This window comes from Acyrthosiphon pisum, chromosome A3 (assembly GCF_005508785.2).
Source record: "Acyrthosiphon pisum isolate AL4f chromosome A3, pea_aphid_22Mar2018_4r6ur, whole genome shotgun sequence".
NCBI classification, from domain to species: Eukaryota; Metazoa; Arthropoda; class Insecta; order Hemiptera; family Aphididae; genus Acyrthosiphon; species Acyrthosiphon pisum.
The window spans coordinates 23741261-23762669 of NC_042496.1; the positions used below are offsets into that span (position 1 = coordinate 23741261).

At 28.1% G+C, this 21409-nt stretch overlaps 1 protein-coding gene across 2 annotated transcripts; it reads left to right on the forward strand.

Annotated features, from left to right (window-relative positions):
- The first annotated feature begins 1282 nt into the window (after positions 1–1282).
- Positions 1283–12531, forward strand: LOC100168425 (nuclear pore complex protein DDB_G0274915). Of its 2 annotated transcripts, none has more exons than XM_001949112.5 (9): positions 1283–1753; positions 2538–2663; positions 2950–3085; positions 3973–4130; positions 4479–4618; positions 6273–6575; positions 7196–9754; positions 12145–12183; positions 12253–12531. In XM_001949112.5, exons 1-9 carry the CDS (start codon positions 1587–1589, stop codon positions 12342–12344), a joined length of 3720 nt encoding a protein of 1239 aa, XP_001949147.2. In that variant the 5' UTR covers positions 1283–1586; the 3' UTR covers positions 12345–12531. The 2 variants fall into 2 exon arrangements, with proteins under 2 accessions (XP_001949147.2, XP_008187334.1); XM_008189112.3 differs by having other exon boundaries at positions 2950–3073.
- Positions 12532–21409: the final 8878 nt, after the last annotated feature.

Here is a 21409-nt window from a genome sequence, read left to right on the forward strand (position 1 = left end):
CTTAATAATATTATTATCTAGGCTCTTCAGTATACACCACGGTCTTAGAAGATATCTTCTAAGACCGTGGTATACACTATTTACGTTGGTATTCACTATGGTGACTTTTTGTCGAGTGGCTTTGTGTCGAATTTCATTTTAGAAAACGACATAAAACCATACGACAATTAAGAACCGTTGTGGCTTTTTATCGGATGGTGTTTTGTTGTGCCTCGGCGGTATGGTGGAAAACGCTATTATGTAGTTATCACGATTAAAGATAGTCTAGTCTAGATAGAAAAGACTACTATCTATAGCCGTGGTAGTTATAAAGAATTGATGAACATAATATTATATGATAGTTGTGAGTTCCGACCATATGAGTTGGGATGGGTAGGGATACGAAAGGGTGTATGATGTTTTGAGGGATTGATTGGAACACAGAAATTAATGGGTACGGAAAGCAGATCTGGGGCATTATTATTAAAAAATAATAACGGTAATAACATGATTTTTATAAAATTTAAATAAAAACAAAAAATTTGTCCCACTTTCTGATATTGTACATGTTATTTAAATTTTACCTAACAATAGCTATGGAGTCATTTTTAAAAGAGAAAGATATAACATCAGAGTTTATAGAAACTTAGAAAGATTCATTTTGAAATTAATTTATAGAACATTCGATAATTAGTAATTACACGACTCACTATGAACTATTTTTCTGTAAATAATAATTCTTTTTGTTATTGATGACGTAGGTACAAGGTATTTACAATAATCAGTTTTATTGTTTTAAGTACCTACATGCTGATAGCATGGTTCACTGTATGCTGACTTCATAGAGTAATATTACACTATGGTTGACTTGCGGCGATACTTACCTATGCTAAGATAGTAAGATAATATTATTAAATACTTACTGAGATCATATTATGGTATTATACTTATTATTATTCTATGTGCAATGTATTATGTACAATTACTGTATAATACGATCTAAGATTAAAGATATAATTTAAATATTTTATCGCGCCAAATGTTGAACCAATGAAAATACCATTATACTAGTATGGGTTTTGTCCACGATTTAAGATACTATCTTAAATCGTGGTTTTGTCCATAGAACAATGGTTTTATTATCTACGGTTTTATTTTATGTACAGTGCACTGTCCCGGACGTTTGTTTTTACCACGAACCATGGTATAATACGATATATCAAATTGCTTTTTCAACGGTTTTTCATTAGACTGATAACAGTACAACAGTTGAAATATATTTTTTATCACGGTACAAGACGACTAACCATGTCAGTGCGTTACACACACACTCTCACGTCTTACACATTCATACACTATACAGTATAGTACAACTACAGTTACACACCATTACACGTTTCGGTGTTTACTGTCAAAACTACTTAGGACACATTATTATTATTATTATATTAACACGTTATTTCGGTGTTCCGTCTACTTAAATAGTTAAACCTTATAATTTTCAATCTAATTCACCTTTTGGCTTTTAATTTTGTTAATTTTGTTGGTTTACCTAGTTAATTTTTAGATTTTATTGCGTGGTTTATTATTACTGTTACTTAGGTATTATGTTTTCGTTTTTGAAGTTTTTAAATTCTAAACCGGATGCTGATAAGAACAAGAAGCCCAACAGCTTAAATGGTAAAACGTTAAACCTAAACAGCCCACATGCCAGGGCTCTTAATGTTTTTAATAACAAGTCACCCAAATCAAATGGAAGTAGAACTTCATTAAGGTATGTTATCAAAAAAAAAGTTAATTTTCTGAATCAACCTATAAGTAGGTTATGTAGATTTTGGAAAAACACAATAAAAAATATATTATTAATACTAAATTTGTACGTTACTTATTGTTAATCATGTAAAATGTTCTGTTTTATAATAATTACACACTAGATCCTCGAAGGTCACACATTTTATTTGTTTTGATGGTAGGTTTTTGTTGTAAGCATTTGAAAATTACTCTGAAAAATTAATTTTTAACCATATTTAAAAATAAGGCGGTACTTATGTTACGTTTGTAAGATTGGTATGCTCTGAAATTACACATAGGTCAATATAATGACAAGCCGACAAACAAACTAACATGATTATAATATAACAAAATTCTATTCTAATTATTATAAGAGTTATTTACCCATTTATCATAAATATATTACATTAATAAGACTGACACATAAGATATTGAGATACAGAGAAATATCTATCATGAATTTTGACATTTTTAGATTAAATACTTCTGACAAAAGGTTGTCTGGTATCAGGGTAATCAATTTTCATAAGGCTCCGTGGGGCAATAACAAGCAAATAGGTACCAAACAATATTACCTATGTAATATTGGGATCAATTTAGTTTATTTATTATATGTTAATTTAGTATACTTGTCTGTGTATTCTCCTACGTGTATAAATACAATTTGTAAATGTAGTAACAAAGGTGATATTTTTTATTTTGCTTTTGTGCTTCATACATTTTTTGTAAATAATTATTTTTAATGATAATCAACATTTTACTTTTAGATCCAATTGTAAAGAAACAGTAACTAGTCCGGGATTTAGTTTTCGTATAGCTCAAAAAGCTCGAGAAATGAGACCAACCACTCCAAACACGGATGTATCAAATTTATCAACATCATATACTTTAGAGTAAGTAATGAAAACGACCTAACATTATACATTTTAATGTATGAAGAACAATAATTTTGGTCAGCGTGCAACAAAATAACATAACCTGATATAAAAAAAAAAACCTTAATATTTATAATTTTATTTTGTATTATCCATATATAATTAAAATGAGTGCCTAGGTTAATTTTATTACTTTTATTATTTCATTAATAGGTATTTATGCTTCCTATTTTTTTTTTTTATGGAAGTACCTAATTCCTATTACTAATATTTATAAATGTTAAGTTTATTTTGTTTTTTCTAGAAATAGTTTGAATGGTAGCAATACGATGAATGGCAATAATACATCAAGAGACATATTTGATAAGAAGCGGAAATTGATGGAAACGTTAGATAATTTTGGAGGGAGAAAAAGAACTCGGCAAGAGGTAATATATAAGGTAATATTAATAAAATTAGTACACGGTACTTAATGTGAACCAATGCATTATTGAATTAGCATTATTAATTTTAATATAAAGCATTATGCTTTTACTCAGATTTATACTCTATTTAGATTAAAAATGCCCACTTTCGCATATGTATACTGATCTGCATTAACGGTCAGCAGTATTGGGTAAATTACTTTTGAAAAGTAATAAAATATCGTTATATATTTTTATTTAAATTACATTCGCGTTATGTTACTTTTATATTCAAAAAGTATGGTGTTACAAATAATGTTACTTTTTAAAAAAATAATTGCAAAATCTGTCCATAATGACTAATGAGTAGTAGGTATACTATTAATTATTATATAACTGTATGAGTATTAGGTAATTCCTGGGATCTTAAATAGGTAATATTGTTGATTATTATCCTTAGCTTTCGGAATCATAAATACAATTGTATTAATTTTAATTTTCTCGAATATCCTAGCCCCTAGTTGTTGTTATACACTCTACCTCTATATTCATAACTTTTTAATAAAGTAGAAAATAATACGTATCTCTAGAAATTACTTTTTACAAGTAATTTCGCTATAATTGCGTCAATTTAAATAAAATATAATGAAATTACTGCAAAAGTAATTTCGTTACAATCATTTGTAATTTGTGTTACATTATTACCCAACACTGATTCTGTTTAGTGATAGACGCTTGAAATTTGAATTTTGGGACTTAATTTGTAGGGGAAAAGTTGAAGTAACTTCTAAAATTATAGCTTACAAAAAATAAATCATTTTTATATCAAGCTGCTTAAAAAAAAAATTGATAATCGTGGGGGGCAAGTAAAGTGCATTTTTGCTAATTGTTTTTTAATAACTAAATATAATTCAATTTTAAAGAGCGGTGTTGATGCATTTGTTAATCGACGTCGAAGAACCATAAGTGAATCTAGTGCTGCGCCTGACCGTGTAATAGTGATGAATGGACATAATCATAGATTCAATCAACCTACCCCAACAGTCACAAATTCTTCAAGTGTCAATGTAGAAAACAAAAAGTTAGTAATACTCATTGATAATAATATGTTTAAAATAAATAAAATTATAGTAAGTTGATGTCCAAAATAATTAAATTGTATATAAGCATCACAAAACAAACTTTACACAAGTCTTTGTACATATATTTATTGTTATGTTGGTGAAATATTTTTGGGATATTAAAAAAAAAAAAATGTATGATTAATGTTATTTTCAATATTATTTAGTTATTTTATTTATTAATATGTCAGTAATTGGTGTAATATCTGTCTAGTGTAAATAAAATAGTAATAAAATAATTTTTTATTCAACTATTATCATTACCTATATTTTTATTTTTATGCCTAACTTGTTATTTGTTTTACTAGAACTAAACGACAAAGCGATTTTGGAGTAAATATTTGTCATCCCCAGAAGAAACCCAGGACTCGGAATAATGAAATATTGAGCTCTTACAGTTCTAGCAAGTTTTTATTAACGCCTGGTCAAAAACGACCTTATCCATCTGGTAATTTGAAGTTTAAATATTTAAAAATATTAATTATTATAATTTATACAGTGAAACTTCCATATAACAAACTTCCATTAAAAAATGTTGTGTTAAACAAAATATTTTTGAGAACCAAACCAAATTAGAGCTAAATTTATTCAATTCTATTTAACAAAATTCTCTACAACACAAATGTTTTTTATGCTCCATGAGACTTGGTAATTTGGAAGTTTCATTGTATTAGGGCCAGTTTTACGTCTACGGTATAATTTCGATTGCGCTTAATCAGCTAATAACTGATATTTAACCGGGTAAATTCAACCTGTTAAACTCCGGTTAACTTTAACCATAGACGGTACAACTGGCCCTTAGTCTATTTTTGAAAAGTGTTAACACTAGTAAATACTCTAATATTATGAAGACATATTACCCACCTGTGTTGTTTCTGTCTTACAATCATAACACCTAACCTCACATAAAAAATAAATGCTAAGTAGAACCAATTTAGTGTTTTTAGCTTCAATATTATGCCATAACCACAACAATATGAACAATTTCTTTTAAGTGTGTCCAATGTGATGAAATACAAGGTGTTCTGATTCATATCTGTGAATGTCGTGTTTACATAGGAAACTGCGTTAGAGTAAATTAACCTGTTATCAAACTTAAAAGTAATAACAATATCTGCGTCAGTTTTTATATTTGAATTTTTAATAGAGTTATGTGTATGGCTTAGGTTTATAATATGTAAACTGTAAATATATATTTTTACAGTGATAATAAAATTTAATTTGGGCAAGTGATAAATTTGTTTCAAATGATTTGTAAATTGTAATAAAATGAGCCATACTTGATACTAAATATTTTTACATATTTTTCAATTATTCCATTTTTTCTACATATTCATGTATTTATAATATAAAATTGTATTTTGTCAACTGTTTCATAGCAATCAAGATTTAGAATAAGATTTAACTATACATAAATTGTACTTTTTGTATTTTTGTGTACTTCCATATTTTCATTTTTTTTTATTATATTTAAAGTAATATTTTATTACGTGTATATTTACATATTTTCATTTTTTAATACATATAAATCCAAGCCCTAGTTATAAGCATTTTTAAATGTGCTTAAAAATTTAAATATTGTGTACTACTGATGTAACAAAGATAATTTTCTTACCTTCATGTTTGAGATAAGTCAGTTCGCTTTAATTTTAAAGTTAACAACATAAAATTGATTAGGCTTAACTCAAATTTGGCGTGCAGTTCATTTGTAAGAAAGAGACAACACATGTTGGTATGACATTCTTTATATTTCAACTACAAAATATTGTTAGTTTTGTACCCAAACCACGTAAATTGTATAAAGGAAATATTATAAAAATATAAGTTCCTTATTATTGAAACCTCATTAATTTTTTTTAAACTTACCTCATGGTAAATTGTCTAAAGATATTAAAGTATAATATAATAATTTGCTTTAATACATTAGCAAATGTATGTATCTATATTAAATAAATTGACAATTTTTTAGCTTTTTGCTACAGATTGTACATAATCAACTTTTGGTACTATATTTAGTTATTCATAAGACATTCAGTTATATATCTTAGTTTTAATTAAGCTTTACCCACCTTTTATGTAATTAATATATAACTATGTAATAGATCATGAAGAAGAATCACCAGATCGTAAGCATTGTAAAAGTTGTACATGCTGTGGTTCTACTGTCTTACTTAATAATGACCGGAATACTTCCAATAAAAGTGACAAAACCACGGAAACTGACATGTCTGATGATCTAGTAACAGTTGCAGCTAGTCGCATATTTAACAGAAGCGGTAAAACCCAGGTTGTGAAGAAAGTATGTATGAAAACTATACTTGATGAAGTATTTGACGATGCAGATCCTATACCATATACAAGTATTGAAAAGCTTGAAGAAAAAAGGAAAAAAGCTCAAAAGAATGGTAATATATTTTGCCATCTATACTCTATAATCTCAAGTCTGTTTAATCATAATTATGATATTTAATAATTTTAAATCATATTTTAAAAACTATATAAGGTTTATTATAATAAGATAAATAACCACTAATAATTTCAAGTCTGGGATTATAAATTTTGAATTAAAATAAAATAATTAAAACAATTTTTAATAATAAAAAATTAAAATGATAATCCAAGTCTTCACTTCTAGTTAAATTGAATACATTAGAGTATGTACTAACTTATGTAAATTTTTTTAAAAATGTTGTTTTATAAACATTAAACGACTTGAAACTATGTAAAAATATTTTAAAAAAAATTTAGACTTTTTGTAATAATGAGTGTTCAATGATAAAAGAATCACCCGGTATATACATACGTCCATGCTCCTCAAAGGGTTAAATTATAATAGAAATCTAATTATTTAAATACTTTCTTTTAAATTTTCAAACATTTTATATGTTTTTATTTTGTAAACTTTAGATACAATTTTTAAAATAACCGCTTATTTACTAAAATATTTCTTGTAACTTAAAAGATTTAATAACTTAATAACAACAAAAGAGATGATACTAATTACATTATTTTGTTTTGTTCACAGTTATTTCAATTGAACAGCATAATATTGATAAATCCAATGTGAAAAATGGCAACCAGTCTGTGGATTCAGTTGCTTGTGTTCCATCACCAATAATATCCACATTTAATGAAGTACAACCAGCGGTTACTAATTTATTGTCTAATGGATCAACTACTTCACCTAGTGCTACATTAAATACAACACCTTTACTACAGTCAACAGTGCCACTAGCATTTGGTCTTCAACCATCAGAAAGTACACCAAAAATAAGTGAAGGAAATAAAAATAATACTCCTTTACAATTTAATTTTGGTAGTCCAATAACTTCTGCAGTAACATCTGTTGAGGAAAATCATAAAAAGACTAATGAAGTCGATGGGAAAGGAATTGTTGATCAAACATCAGAATCTACTAATACATTAGAAATTAAGACGCAAAATAAAAGTGTAAAAATTCCTAATGAACAAAACGAATTTCAGTCTTTAGAAAAAGATAAAAATATTAATGATAATTTTCAAATTGGAGGACAAAATAGTTTTAATAATGATAAAGATAAACCTAAACCATCATTTCAGTTTACTGTTCCGGCATCTAAAACAATTGAATCTGTTACAAGTTCATCTACTGTTGTTAGTGATTGTTCTAAAATAAATGATAGCAATTTACATGTACAAATTGATACTGAAAAGTCAATAGATAATTCAAAGAAAGAAGCAGAAAAATCATTAGTATTTGGAACTAAAATTGATAACTTTTCTAAACAAGTACAGCCATCATTTACATTTGGAGCACCCAAAGCAGATGAAAAACAATCAACACCTGTAATGCAATTTGGAGTACCCAAAGCAGATGAAAAACAATCAACACCTATAATGCAATTTGGAGTACTTAAATCTGATGAAAAACAATCAACACCTGTTATGCAATTTGGACTGCCTAAAATTGATGATAAACAATCAACACCTGTAATGCAATTTGGAGTAAATAAATCTGATGAAAAACAATCAACGCCTGTAATGCAATTTGGAGTAAATAAATCTGATGAAAAACAATCAACACCTGTAATGCAATTTGGAGTAAATAAATCTGACGAAAAACAATCAACACCTGTAATGCAATTCGGAGTGCCCAAAATTGATAATAAACAATCAACACCTGCAATGCAATTTGGTGCAACTAAGGACAATGACAAACAAACAACACCTGTAATGCAATTTGGAGTGACCAAAGTTAATGATAAACAATCAACACCTATAATGCAATTTGGTGCAACGAAAACAGATGTCACTGAATCAACACCTAAAATGCCGTTTGAAGCAACAAAAGGGTCAGAAAATCCAACTGCTCAATCATTATTTTCATTTGGTAATAATCAAAAATCTGTAGAAAATTCAAAACCAACAGATTCTGTGAAATTTCAATTTGGTCCTTTGAAGTGTGATAGTAAACCTATAACAGAATCTACAAATGCGGTTTTCGGGTCGAGTTCACAAAATAAAAATCTTTTTAGTTTTGGTAAAACAGATAATACAACCTTGCCTACTGGTAATCCTCCTAAGTATGATGATATCACCGAAAAATCAACACCTAAATTACAATTTGGTGCTTTGTCAACTCCGGTATTTGGAGCGTCTTCAACAGATCAATCAAAGTCTCAATTTAATACTTCTGTCAGTCAATCGGCTATCAACCAGGGCCCAAAATTAGTTTTTGGTAGTCAAACAGCTGAAAATAAACCAACAGCTTCTGGTATGGTTTTTGCTAATAATACAACAAAACCCATGTTTCAATTTAACAATACAGGATCAAAACTTGGCGATAAACCTTCTGAGACTCCAAGTGGCTCATTTCCGTTCACTTCTAACAAAACTACACCAGCTTTTGGAGCCTCAGCTCCACAAGACTTTAGAGATAAACCAGCATTTCAGTTTAATACACAAAAAACAGAAGAACCAAAAACCCAGTTCTCTACTCCAAGTTTTGGAACTCAAAATACAAGTGCTCCCTTTAAATTTGGAGGGAACGATAAACCTGCTTCTTTTGGAACTACTTTTCCTTCTTCTAACCAACCATTACAATTTACAAATAATACTGAAAAAACAGCAGAACCATTCAAATTTGGAAGTTCAGTTCAAACAAGTAATGCATTTCAATTTAGCGCCAATAAGACTGATAATGGCCCAGTAAAATTTGGCCAAGCTACCGGTACATTTGCAACATCGGGATTTAGTGGTTTTGGCAATTCAGCACCTCAACAAACCACCACATTTGGTACTGTTCAACCACCACAGCCATCTCCATTTGGCAACATAACTTCCCCTACTGCTGCACCTACATTTGGAAGTGTAGCATCACCTCCATCTAATACATTTGGAACAAATCAAAGTTTTCAGTTTGGTAGTACAAACAATGCCCCTGCTAGTTCATCTACATTTGCATTTGGCAGTAATTCACAACCTACTAAACCAGATGGGGCTTTTAGTTTTAATGCTGCTTCTACAACTGCTTCGCCATTTCAATTTGGCCAAGGCCCATCACCATTGTCAACACCACAATTTGGAGGAACACAACCAAATCAAGGTATTTAATATTTACTATTATTTTACTAATATAGGTAATCCTTTATATTATTTTCACTGTTAAAATGATTTTAATATATATATATATCATGTATATGATATACCTAACCTTACAGGGATGCCACCTTTCCATCTATAAAGGTAAAGTTACGAGCTATGTGTCCTTGTAAAATATAATATTAAAAAAAATAGGTACTTCACACGTGTGTGACAAATAATAATATTCATAGTATATTTTCTTTTCTTTACATTTCTATGCCCAACTTTTTATCTCTTAAAGTTATAATTTTAATTTCTTCAGATCAGACCCCTGGTTTAGAATGACGTGTTTTGTTACACACTTGACAAAAAAGAGTTGTATCATCAGTTATAAACATTATATTTATTTTATTTGATGATAGTACCTATCTACCGTACAATTAAATTTTTAATTTATTTCATGGCGTTTTTGGCATTTTTGAAAAATTAAACTTATGACAACAAGTAACTAAATAAAATCACAATCATACAATGACTGACACCAGGTAATAGGTGCCTATTATGTGAATATTAGGGTAAACTTAGTAATTTCAGACTGCTGTGCAAATAAAAGAATTAAACGAAACATATTATAATTTTGATCTAAAGTTCATATCATATATTTTATATTCTGTACATTTCATCGCCTATCTAAGTTCTTCAGATCAGCATTGCGTCAATAATATATCAGTGGGGTTAATTTTGAAATTTGGACTGATCATGTACAATTTAAATATTATAAAATCACTATAGGTAAAAATCCAAAACAACAGAATAAATTAGTAGATTATACAATAATATATCATATGCTTTTAAAACATAGTGTGTGATACAATATCGTAAAACCCAGTTTTTCACATTATCTTTTTTTATAATTTTTATTTCAATTCAAAGTTAAGGTAATTTAAATCAATAATTGTATATTATCTATACTTATATTATTATAAAGAGTTTACATTTGTAAGGTTGTAGGGGGTAATCTCTGGATCTACTAAACCGCTTTTCAAAATTCTTTTACCAATAGAAAGCCAAATTATTTATGAGTGTCATAGACTAATTTAAAAATAGTAAATTAAAGCACCCGGGGAGGTGCTCAAAAAGTTATTAAGAGATTTACTATGGAATTGTTTGTTTGAAAATGGTTGCTATTGGTTTTAATAACTTATTATTAAAGCGATACGCCTGTTGACGCAGTGGCAATTCTATGTATTCGCGCGGCTCATACTCATAAATCACTGTGACATAATATGCCAATACTTAGATGTTAGATTTAGTAAAACGCTAATTTTTCACCCATTGTCCGCTCTAAGTTAGTGTAGCTCAGTACTTTCAATCCGTTGACACGGAGATCTTATCAGCCAGTAATTGTTGTTTACATCCAAGTGCATACATTTATTATGTACACTGTTTATTCTTATTTTCTCTGATTTGAAAAAGAAAACTTCCAAATAATATGCCTAGGAAAAAAAAGGCCGCAGCTATTTAATCGCAGTTCCCAATCGAGATTAATAAAAATTTGTTGTATTGGAGAATCTTCTTCTGAAAATTCAGATTGACTCGCAAGTCAGAGAGTGTACACGTCGCAATTGCAGACCAGAGAATCTAGTGCCAAACGTTTGCAGTGCCTTGCTGAAAATAGAGACTGGCGAGCACAGCTGAGGGAATGTAGCGGCATATGGCACAGAGAGAAAGACAACAGTCTAACAACTAGAATGTGGAAATAGAATTTTATCTCATAGTAATAGATCGGCATTCAGCACAAATTGATTATGCTTATTAGAACCGCTCCCAAATCGAAGCAATGAATAAGATAGGTCCTAAATGTTTTGCTAAAAAATGGACTAATGAAGCGAACAGTATGTGCTGCGTGTCTGGAAAAGTCATTCTTCCTAATATTGAAGAGCCACCAGAACCAATAAAAACCTTTTGACAAATAATCACACATTATCCCCGCATTTTTTTAATTATGTACATACAATAGCCTTTTTCATATGACTTTGTTTGGGGCGAAAAAAATTAGAGAGAGAAATTGAATGCCCACCTTTAAAGTAGGAGGACAAGTTTATCATCTCATAGGTAGCCTTCTACCGCCATCAGGACAAAGCCCTCCATTTTTGAAGATATATTTTATTTTAGATAAATAAATAATAAATAATAAATAAAATAATAGCAAAGCATTGCCGGAACATCTAGTATATTATATATGTTTTAAAGATACATTATTTAACTAATTATATTTATTCTTAAATTTATTTTTAACACATTTTAGTAAGTTATTCTTACTTATTTATTATTATCGTACCAAATTTTCCAACATTACTCATTGCTATATGTTGTATTATTTTAATATTTAAACAAATTTTGTTTTTATAGGATCATTTGGTTTTGGATCACCTCCAATGACCGCAACTGGTATGTTTGTATGGACAACTATAAAAATGTAATACATTATTCACTAATAGTTTTATTTTCTAATTACAGTTATGCCGGGATCAAGTCAACCATTATTCTCTATGGGAACAGCTCCTGCCGGTGAAAGACGTAAAGCTAAAGCAGTTAGAAGAAGACAATAATTTAATAATTACAATTTAAATTTTTCGTTAAAATACTCTTAATTTATGGAGTTTCAATATTTTATCCTTACAAATACAACACACTGGAGTAATATCTTATATACCTATTTGACTATTGCATCAAGTTTGAGGTGTTAATGTAATTTATTTCTTGTATTTACATTTAAAAAGTTTCATATTTCAATTATTATTTGTCAACAAAATATGTTATTGCTACTATAGCTAATTTATTCTTCTGTGTCATTAATTTGTTTTGATTTTAAAATATATATTTTAATTTAATTTTAATATTTATTTGAGTTGTTTTGTATGGTTTACATTGACTTGATAATTTTATAAATATTGTACTTCGAGTAATGAAATATTTATTTTAAACAATATTAATATCACAGTATACAAATTGTACATTGTATGTAATAATGACAAATAATTTGAATTATTCAACTTTTCCAGCTATATTAATTAAAACATTTTATACTTATTATTTGAAATAACCTGCTTGAACCAGTTGTATAGATTGTATTTTTGTATGACATCAAACTAACAAAACAAATAATTGTATTATTATATTTAACAGTTTTATCAAAAATATTTTCTAAATAAATTACTCATGTTTAGTATTTGTAGTAAAATATTTGTGTAATATAATGTAAATTCTTAATAAGTAATTGTTGTTCTCTGCACATTTTTGTATTAATAAAGAATAAATATTTTATAATTTTAATTTATTATAAATATATTTTCATCTATGTAATAATTGATTATCTATGATAACAAATGTAAGATTTAATTTTGTCAAATATATATTGTAAAATTTGTTACGTTTTTTAACCTACAATTGTTTTTTTTTATTTATGTTTTAAGCCGTGAACTTCACTGTCTTAAAATATAAAGGTGGAGATAAGCCTGTGATTTTACATTTTAATTTAATATCTTAGTATTTAGTAATGAGTAATGAGTAATTAGTGAGTGACGCGTGACAGCAGTGCCGTGCTAACTTTCATTGGTGTCTGACGGCAATAATTTTTAGCACCCCTATTAACCATAAGTATTTAAACATTTGCCGCCCTTTAAAATGTTACAACTTTTGCCACACTGAGGCACTTGCCCCATTTGCCACTACCTTGGCATGGCTGTGAGTGAAGGGCAAACCAACAGATATATATATATATATCTTAGTAGTATGCATAAATATTTTACTAAGTTACCTATCTACTTGTCGACTCTAAGTCTATAGAAATAAATGTATTGATATTATAATGATGGTTTAAGATTCTAGAGCGATGAATGTATTGATTTTAGTATTTTACAATCAATTTTTTTTTAAATTTTGTGTGTGTAAAATAAGTAGTCGAAATAATACTTTGATTTTCAACTTAAGTATCTTTTCCGAAGGGAAAGTGAATCTATAGTTGGTGCATCCGGGGATTAAAAATTAAAAATTCCCAGTTCTTTCTACAGTTGTTATTTTTTGTAAGTAAAATTGCAATCATTATTTTAAATTATTAACGAATTCTGCAATTTAGATTTTCAGCGGAGCGATGAATGTATTGATTTTACAATGATGTGTGCGTGTGTTTTATTTTGTGTCTCTGTAATACAATAAGTAGTTAATATAATGCTTCGATTTTCAGTAACTCTTCCGGTGGGAAAATGAATATAGGTGGTGCATTTGCGAGGTTATATTTATAGGTATATGAAATGTTCAATTATTATTAGTTTTTTTTTTAAAATGAATGTCAATAAAAATTTCATTCGTCAAAAAACTTGAAAATGTAATACAAGGTTCCTTGTAAGTTGTTAGTGAAAACAGTTGATCGTAAATCAACAATAATATTTTATGAGCTTCAGAACACGAATGTTAATAATATTTATAAAAAAAACACCAAAATTTGCAAATCATATTGAGTTTGAAACTCATAAAAATTTTTTTAGATTCTGAGTGGAACGATGAATGTATTGATTTTACAATGATGTGTGTTTTTTTTTTTATTTTTTTTTGTGTCTGTGTACACGATAAGTAGTCGAAATAATGCTTCGATTTTCAACTTCAGTATCTTGTTCGATTGGAAAGTGAATATCGTTGGTGCATTGGGGAGATCAAAATTTAAAATTCACAGTAATTTTCAAAAGCGCCAAGAAAAACCAAAGAAAAATTAAGGAAAAACAGGAATTTGTATGCAAAATCGATTTTTCACAAAATTGAATTTGGTTTTTGGTGTAACTTTATGAAATTTTTAATTTTTAATTTTTTACAATGAAATTTTGACTGAATGTTTATATTAGCATTTTCTATACACCATAAAATTTTCAAAATATTTTGACTTATTTTGAGCTCTTTACGGACATTGTCAGTTTTAATTTTTTTTAGGTTTTTTCTAAAAATATCAATAAAATTTTATTTGTTGATTAAAAAAGCTTGAAAATTTAATTAAAGGCTCCTAGTATATTGTTTCAAAAGCAGATGAAAAATATTAAAAATCCTTAGTCACAGTTTTTTTTATGAGCATTTAAAGTTCAAAAATTGACAAAATATGGAAAAATCACGAAAATTAACAAATTATTTTGAGTTAAGAATTCGTAAAAATTTTTCTTTTTAAATCTAAGATTTTAAAATGTAATACAAGATTCCTTATAAGATTATCTACCTTTATCAAACAAAAAATATCTATAAGAAAGTCAAATTAAATTTATATGATCGTTTGAAGTTCATATTTTTACAATATTTGATATTCACTCGATTTCTCATGTAACGATTTTCTTATTTTGTTGTAATAAAAAAACGAATAACTGTAGATACTTGAAAATTTCACTGAATGTTTATATTAGTATTTTCTATATACGATGAAATTTTGAAAATAATTTGACACTTTTTGAGCTGTTTACGGACATGGTCAGTTTTCAATTTTTTTAGTTTTTTTTTCTATAAATATCAATAAAGTTTTATCTGTTCGGCCCAAAAAGTGTAAAAATTTAATACAAGGCTCGTGATATATTGTTACAATAGCAGTTGAAAAATATTAAAAATGCATAGGCACAATTTTTTTTATAAGCATTTAAAGATCGAATTTTGATAAAATTTATCAAATTTAAAATTTAATAATTATTTCGTAGTTAAAAATTTATAAAATGTTCAATTTTTATATCTAAGGATTAAAAATGTAAAACAAGATTCCACCTAAGTAGTTAATTCTGTTACCAAAAAATCTAAAAAATACATATGCACAATTTATTTTTTTAGTCATGTTAAGCTCAAATTTGGACGAAATCACATATTAAAAAACCTGAAATAACTATTTTAGTTATTTTGTTGTGATTGTATATTATTGAAACTTCTTAAGTATACTATTATATATCTATGATAGTACCACGATTTTTTGTTGATGTATAACGCGTTATAACTTATAAGTACCTAATGGATATTGTGATATGATTAATTTGGAATTTATTATAGATACCTACCTATTATTGGTCAATTTTTTTTTTAATACCATAGATAAGTATATAAGATACTTTATACCTAGACTGACATACCGTCTCCGCTCAGAATCGTTTTTCATATACAGTGATATTGTATCATTGAATTCAAATTTAATACTATCCATTATACAGTGACCCACTTGCAAACCTTCTGTACAGTAGAGCGACATCCACTTACCCACCTTTTTTTATATTTAAGATTTGAAAATTTAATACAAGATTCCTCATAAGTTTGGATAACTTTATCAACAAAAAGAAAATGTTTACCCTTGACCTTTAACATTTTTATGAGCGTTTGGAGTTCACATTTTTACAACTTTGGATATTCACTCGATTTCTCACGGAGTGATTTTTTTATTTTGTTGCAATTCAAAAACGAAAAACCGTAGACACTTGACATTTACACCATATGTTTAATTTATAATTTTCTATACTTGATAAAATTATCAAAGTATTTTGACTTGTTATGGGTAATTAACAGACATTTTCAATTTTCAATTTATTTAGTTTTTTTTCTATAAATTTCAATAAGGTTTTATTCGTTTGGCAAAATTAAATACAAGGCTACTGATATATTGTAATAATAGCAGTTGAAAAATATTAAAAATACTTTCAAACGATTTTTTTTTATGAGCATTTAAATAGTTGAAATGTGGACAAAATGTACAAATTATTTTGGTAGTTTTAAATTTATAAAATTTTAAATTAGTATAGCTTAAAATTGAAAATTAAAAACAAGGATCTGCGTAAGTAGTTCATTCTTTAACCGAAAAATCTAATAATCTATAAACACTGTATTTTTTTTTAAAGTATGTTTAAGTTAAAATTTCGATGAAATTACATATTACAACCAAGAATAACTACTAGTTATTTGGTTGTAATTCGCTCTCCCTAGACAAAATCATTTGACCACCACTGCCAACTGCCACGGATACCTACTTCAAATTTTCATCAAATAATTATATAACAATTTTCCACTCATTACAAAATGTTGTCTCTTTTTGATGTTATTACCTATATATAGGTAGGTATGAGAAACTTTTTTTTTTAAAAATAAATTTGACCTTCTAAAGTATCAACTAGATTGTGTTTCCTATCAGAAAAGATGAAACTATAGAAAATCAAAGCATATTTACTGGACCAAAAGCCAAAAGGTCAATGACAGACAGAACATATTATTAAAAAGATATTGTAGATTATTGTCTGTCACTAGTTATCATTGTCTTGTAAGATTGTCATTTAACAATCTGTTTCCCCTTAAACACATTTGACACGCGCTACTGGACATAATCATTGTGGCTGTTGAATTCTGATTTCGCCTGACCGCTTTTTTGAAATTTTAGCGCTACTGTCTAAATAGGTATATAAAAATTACATATACAACAAGTTTAGGTACGTCGTACGTGCAATGCACTTCAAAACTACTCAACCGATTTTGATAAGATTATGCTCAATGTGACAATGTGTGTGAATTGGTTCAACTTAAAATATAAGATAGTTGTTATCAGTGACGTTTTGAAATTGTGGAGGCTTTGAAGCATATTGTATATTTTAAATATTCTTATCACTATACCCTTCATTGAACCAAAATTAGCAGCAGGAGCTATTAATAATTATTAGTTATATTATTTGCCATGATATTTGTGTTGAGGTCTTACGATTATATATATATAATTTATACACCCACCCACCCATTTCAGACATGAAGCAATTGCTTCAAATAATCATATATCCCGCCGCCACTGGTTGTTATATCAATAATTGGCCCTTACTATTTTTTTTTTATTGAACATTTTAAGGAAGGGATTATGAAATGTACGATTGAAATGTATGGTTTATAAATGGTTGCTATTGGTTACTGCAGCTTACTGTATTATTACGATTACAATCGATTAAAAATATTTAATGTAAAACTTAATGGTATAAAAGATTTTTAAAATTAATTTCTAAAAGTAGGTATACAAAAACAAACCGGTGATATTATCGTGCTCACGTTACAAAGCAACCTGTTGATCATGAAAGACTATAATAACTTCCCCTCAACGTTATGAAACATAAATTGCATTTGGTAGAGTTGGCTTTTTTAATGGGCAACGACTGTGCATGGCAAGTAATAATATAGGCACTATAATTCAATTACATTCAATATAATGTATAACTTAATCAATTATATAAAATATAATATTTGTATTTGCTTTTGTTGCAATGGAAACTATCGAAAACGACTGTAACTTCAATATCTAAATACGATTTTTATGTGTAGTGAACAAAATGATAATTTTGAAAAATTGACCAGTATAAAGTATTAAGTAGAGGTATGTCTGATATAGAGTATAATAGAGATTATGAATTACACTTACGTAGGTACATTTTACTTCCAAAAAATTGAACCAATGTATATACCTACACAATATAAAAAGCACATATCAATACTCAATGGGTACATTACTGTAAACCTAAAATATCCATGACTTATTCTTTTAGCTTAGAATATAAAATTGCGGATATTTTAATAACAAATTTAAAACTGTATACGTTAAATATAGGTTTATAGGTCAAATACACAGTATATACATAGTATATACACAGTTATTTTATCTATAAGTTTTACTTCCGTTTGTTCTGTATATTATTTGTTGGTCCATTATAATTCGACAAATAGTCATGGAATCCGTTCAGTTATTTTTAATTCAAAATAACTTAACTATCGAATGTATTATTAATAGATTATACATCTATCCTATCTCTAAGTCTGGTATGGCCATTAAATCCGCTTGTAGTTTCCGTATTACTTCCGGATTTTTTTTATTTAAATATTGCGGGCTATGTAATTACTAATAATTGTACCTATACATTATACATACCTATGTGTATTCATATTTTTGAAGACTAAGATTTAATTATTATATTATTACGTCGTGATTTAGAAGAATTAAAATAATTTTTATGCATTTTAAAAGAATAGTAAATCAAAAATAAAAACCAGCCAAGTGCGAGTCGGACTCGGGCACGAAGGGTTCCGTACCATCATCAGCTATAAACATGTTGGCAACACTGCTTATATTATAAATTCTAGGATTTTTAGTATTTGTTGTTATAACGGCAACAGGAATTCATAATCTGTGAAATGTCAACTTTCTAACTTTCATGGTTTATTAGATACAGCCTGGTGACAGACGGACAGCGGAGCCTTAGTAATAGGGTCCCGTTTTACCGTACGGAACCCTAAAAACGACGTGTTAATTATTATTAAAAATGAAATGACAGAAATCGTTGTCTTGCATTAATTGTATTTAAATAACTTCCTGCGTTCGTGCCAACGGGTAACAGCTTACCAGAAGAGGCTGAACACGATGGCCGTGGGCCACTACTATACTATAATATTATGTTCGTGGCCATGGACCAGGACTTACTAGTGTCACCAATGACTATATTATTCTAATAATAAATTTCAATAAAACGATATGATCATACGGCGTCTTGAATAGGCAATTTTGCTATAGTACTGTCGTGGTGTTATTTTTCCGGTATCTCATAAGTAATAATTGTATTAGTCATTATAATTATTATTTATTTATTATTTATTCTAATAAATTGTGATACTTTTTAGGGTTCCGTACGGTAAAACGGGCTAAGGCTCCGATGTCCGTCCGCCCTGTCATCAGGCTGTATCTCATGAACCCTGAAAGTTGGACAGTTGGAATTTTCACAGATGATGTACCTATACTATTGCCGCTATAACAACAGTCAACAAATACCAAAAATCCGTGTCAGAATATTTAATAAAGCAGTGTTGCCAACATGTATTATAACACCGATCGGGCCCGAAATGGACCGTTGGTGGCGACGGGGCTGGCTGCGGGCTTCGGGTACCTACCTATATACCTCCGTCGTGGTACATCTTTCGCAACCATTACCGCGGTGTACGTCTTTCGCGCGACTGCGCCCATTTATTATTATAATATTATATGCGCACAGCGTTTGCGTCCATAAGCTCTCAGCCTGGTATTTTAATGACATATTATTTTTAATAATTCTGTTTCTTTTAAGATCACATAGCACTGGTCTGCACTGCATAAATATTGTTTTATATTAGTATTAAATTCTATTTGATCTATCATATTTGAACACACGAAGTTTAGGTAAGTAATTTGTGTTTAATTATTAACATTATTCTGTTATTCTTTAAAGAAATATTTTGACCATATTGGATTAAAGTCAAAACTTCCTCGTGTTGTTACCACAATACGGGTTATACTCAAATAGATAATGTGTTTAGCAATATTATGACTTGAATGCTTGCACATACTGTGCACTCTTTAGTTACCATGCCCCTTTATGGATACTATTTCCAATTGAGCAATAGATTTTATAAAAACCATCCGAAAAGTTAGTATACAATTTCACAGATGATATATTTCTGATTTAACAACAAATAATAAAACAGAATAAAATAAATAGTTAAGTGGAACTCCCATACAACAGACATGATTTTTTCGTTGTTTTTACAGATAATGGTATGGTTATAAATTATCATTAAGTAGGGATGTCTAGGTCTATTATAAGTATAATATAGTTTATATGTCAATTAATAACCTTGCCGTTGATAGCAAAATGTCTACAATCATTATTATATTCATCAAACTATTATCTATTATATTATTATGTTGTTTATCTGTTAGGACTTAGAAATGGTCTAGACAATCAACGCTATATAAAAATAGATACTTTATTGTATTTGTCAATGTATTTGTATTGTCCGTCAATATATATATATTTTTTTAAATACCTATACTATACATTCATATGGGTTTGTGTTTATTAAATATTTTTTTATATACTTTTTATAATGGCTATATGTTATACACAGAATATGTACTCAAAACGACAATGGCTTAAAAGGAAAAGCGTCGTATACATTTAAGTAGACAAAGACACTTTTATATCTTCTGTAAATGGAAACTTTACGCAAGTCTTCACAGTTGCAGCGGTCGTTTTTATGAAATTTAAGATTTTTCCTCAGCCATCAGGTACCTAAGTAAAGTATTATATAGATCGATAGTTGGTTAAAAATATCTAAATGTTGTTATAAATAAGTTGTACATTACCTATTTGAACATAATAGGTACCGAAATAGTAAATATCAATATTTTTATGAGAATCATTATTTTACTAAAAACTAGTCAAGTACCTACACAAAATATTAGTTAAATAATTATTTCTGTTGAAATTATATTATTTGTTCGATGTTTAATACATTTGTTTTAGTATAAAAGTGTCATTACCATAATAAAAGTTTATATTTTCATAACGATTTTGAAACTTCACACAACAACAACTAACTCTCAAGTATATATGATCGGGTTTGTTTTCTTTTAATTTCGTTTACAGTTATTTTATTTTTAATTTCAACTTTAAATAATAATGTAATCTATACACCGGTATAACTAAGTAATAGATTAAACTTTTTTGTTCTATGAAAATATAGTTTTTAAATTTATTTGTATATATACTAGATACGACTCAAAGTAACTAATACTATTATAATATGTAGGTTTAGTTTGAATGTAGCTGTAAGTATCTTT

Excerpts from the sequence above, each read along its gene's own strand:
- LOC100168425 (XM_001949112.5), top strand. The coding sequence starts at position 1,587 with ATGTTTTCGTTTTTGAAGTTTTTAAATTCTAAACCGGATGCTGATAAG. Across the intron at positions 3,086-3,972 it reads GGCAAGAGGTAATATATAAG|AGCGGTGTTGATGCATTTGT; the intron begins GTAATATTAATA and ends TCAATTTTAAAG. Across the intron at positions 9,755-12,144 it reads AGGAACACAACCAAATCAAG|GATCATTTGGTTTTGGATCA; the intron begins GTATTTAATATT and ends TTGTTTTTATAG.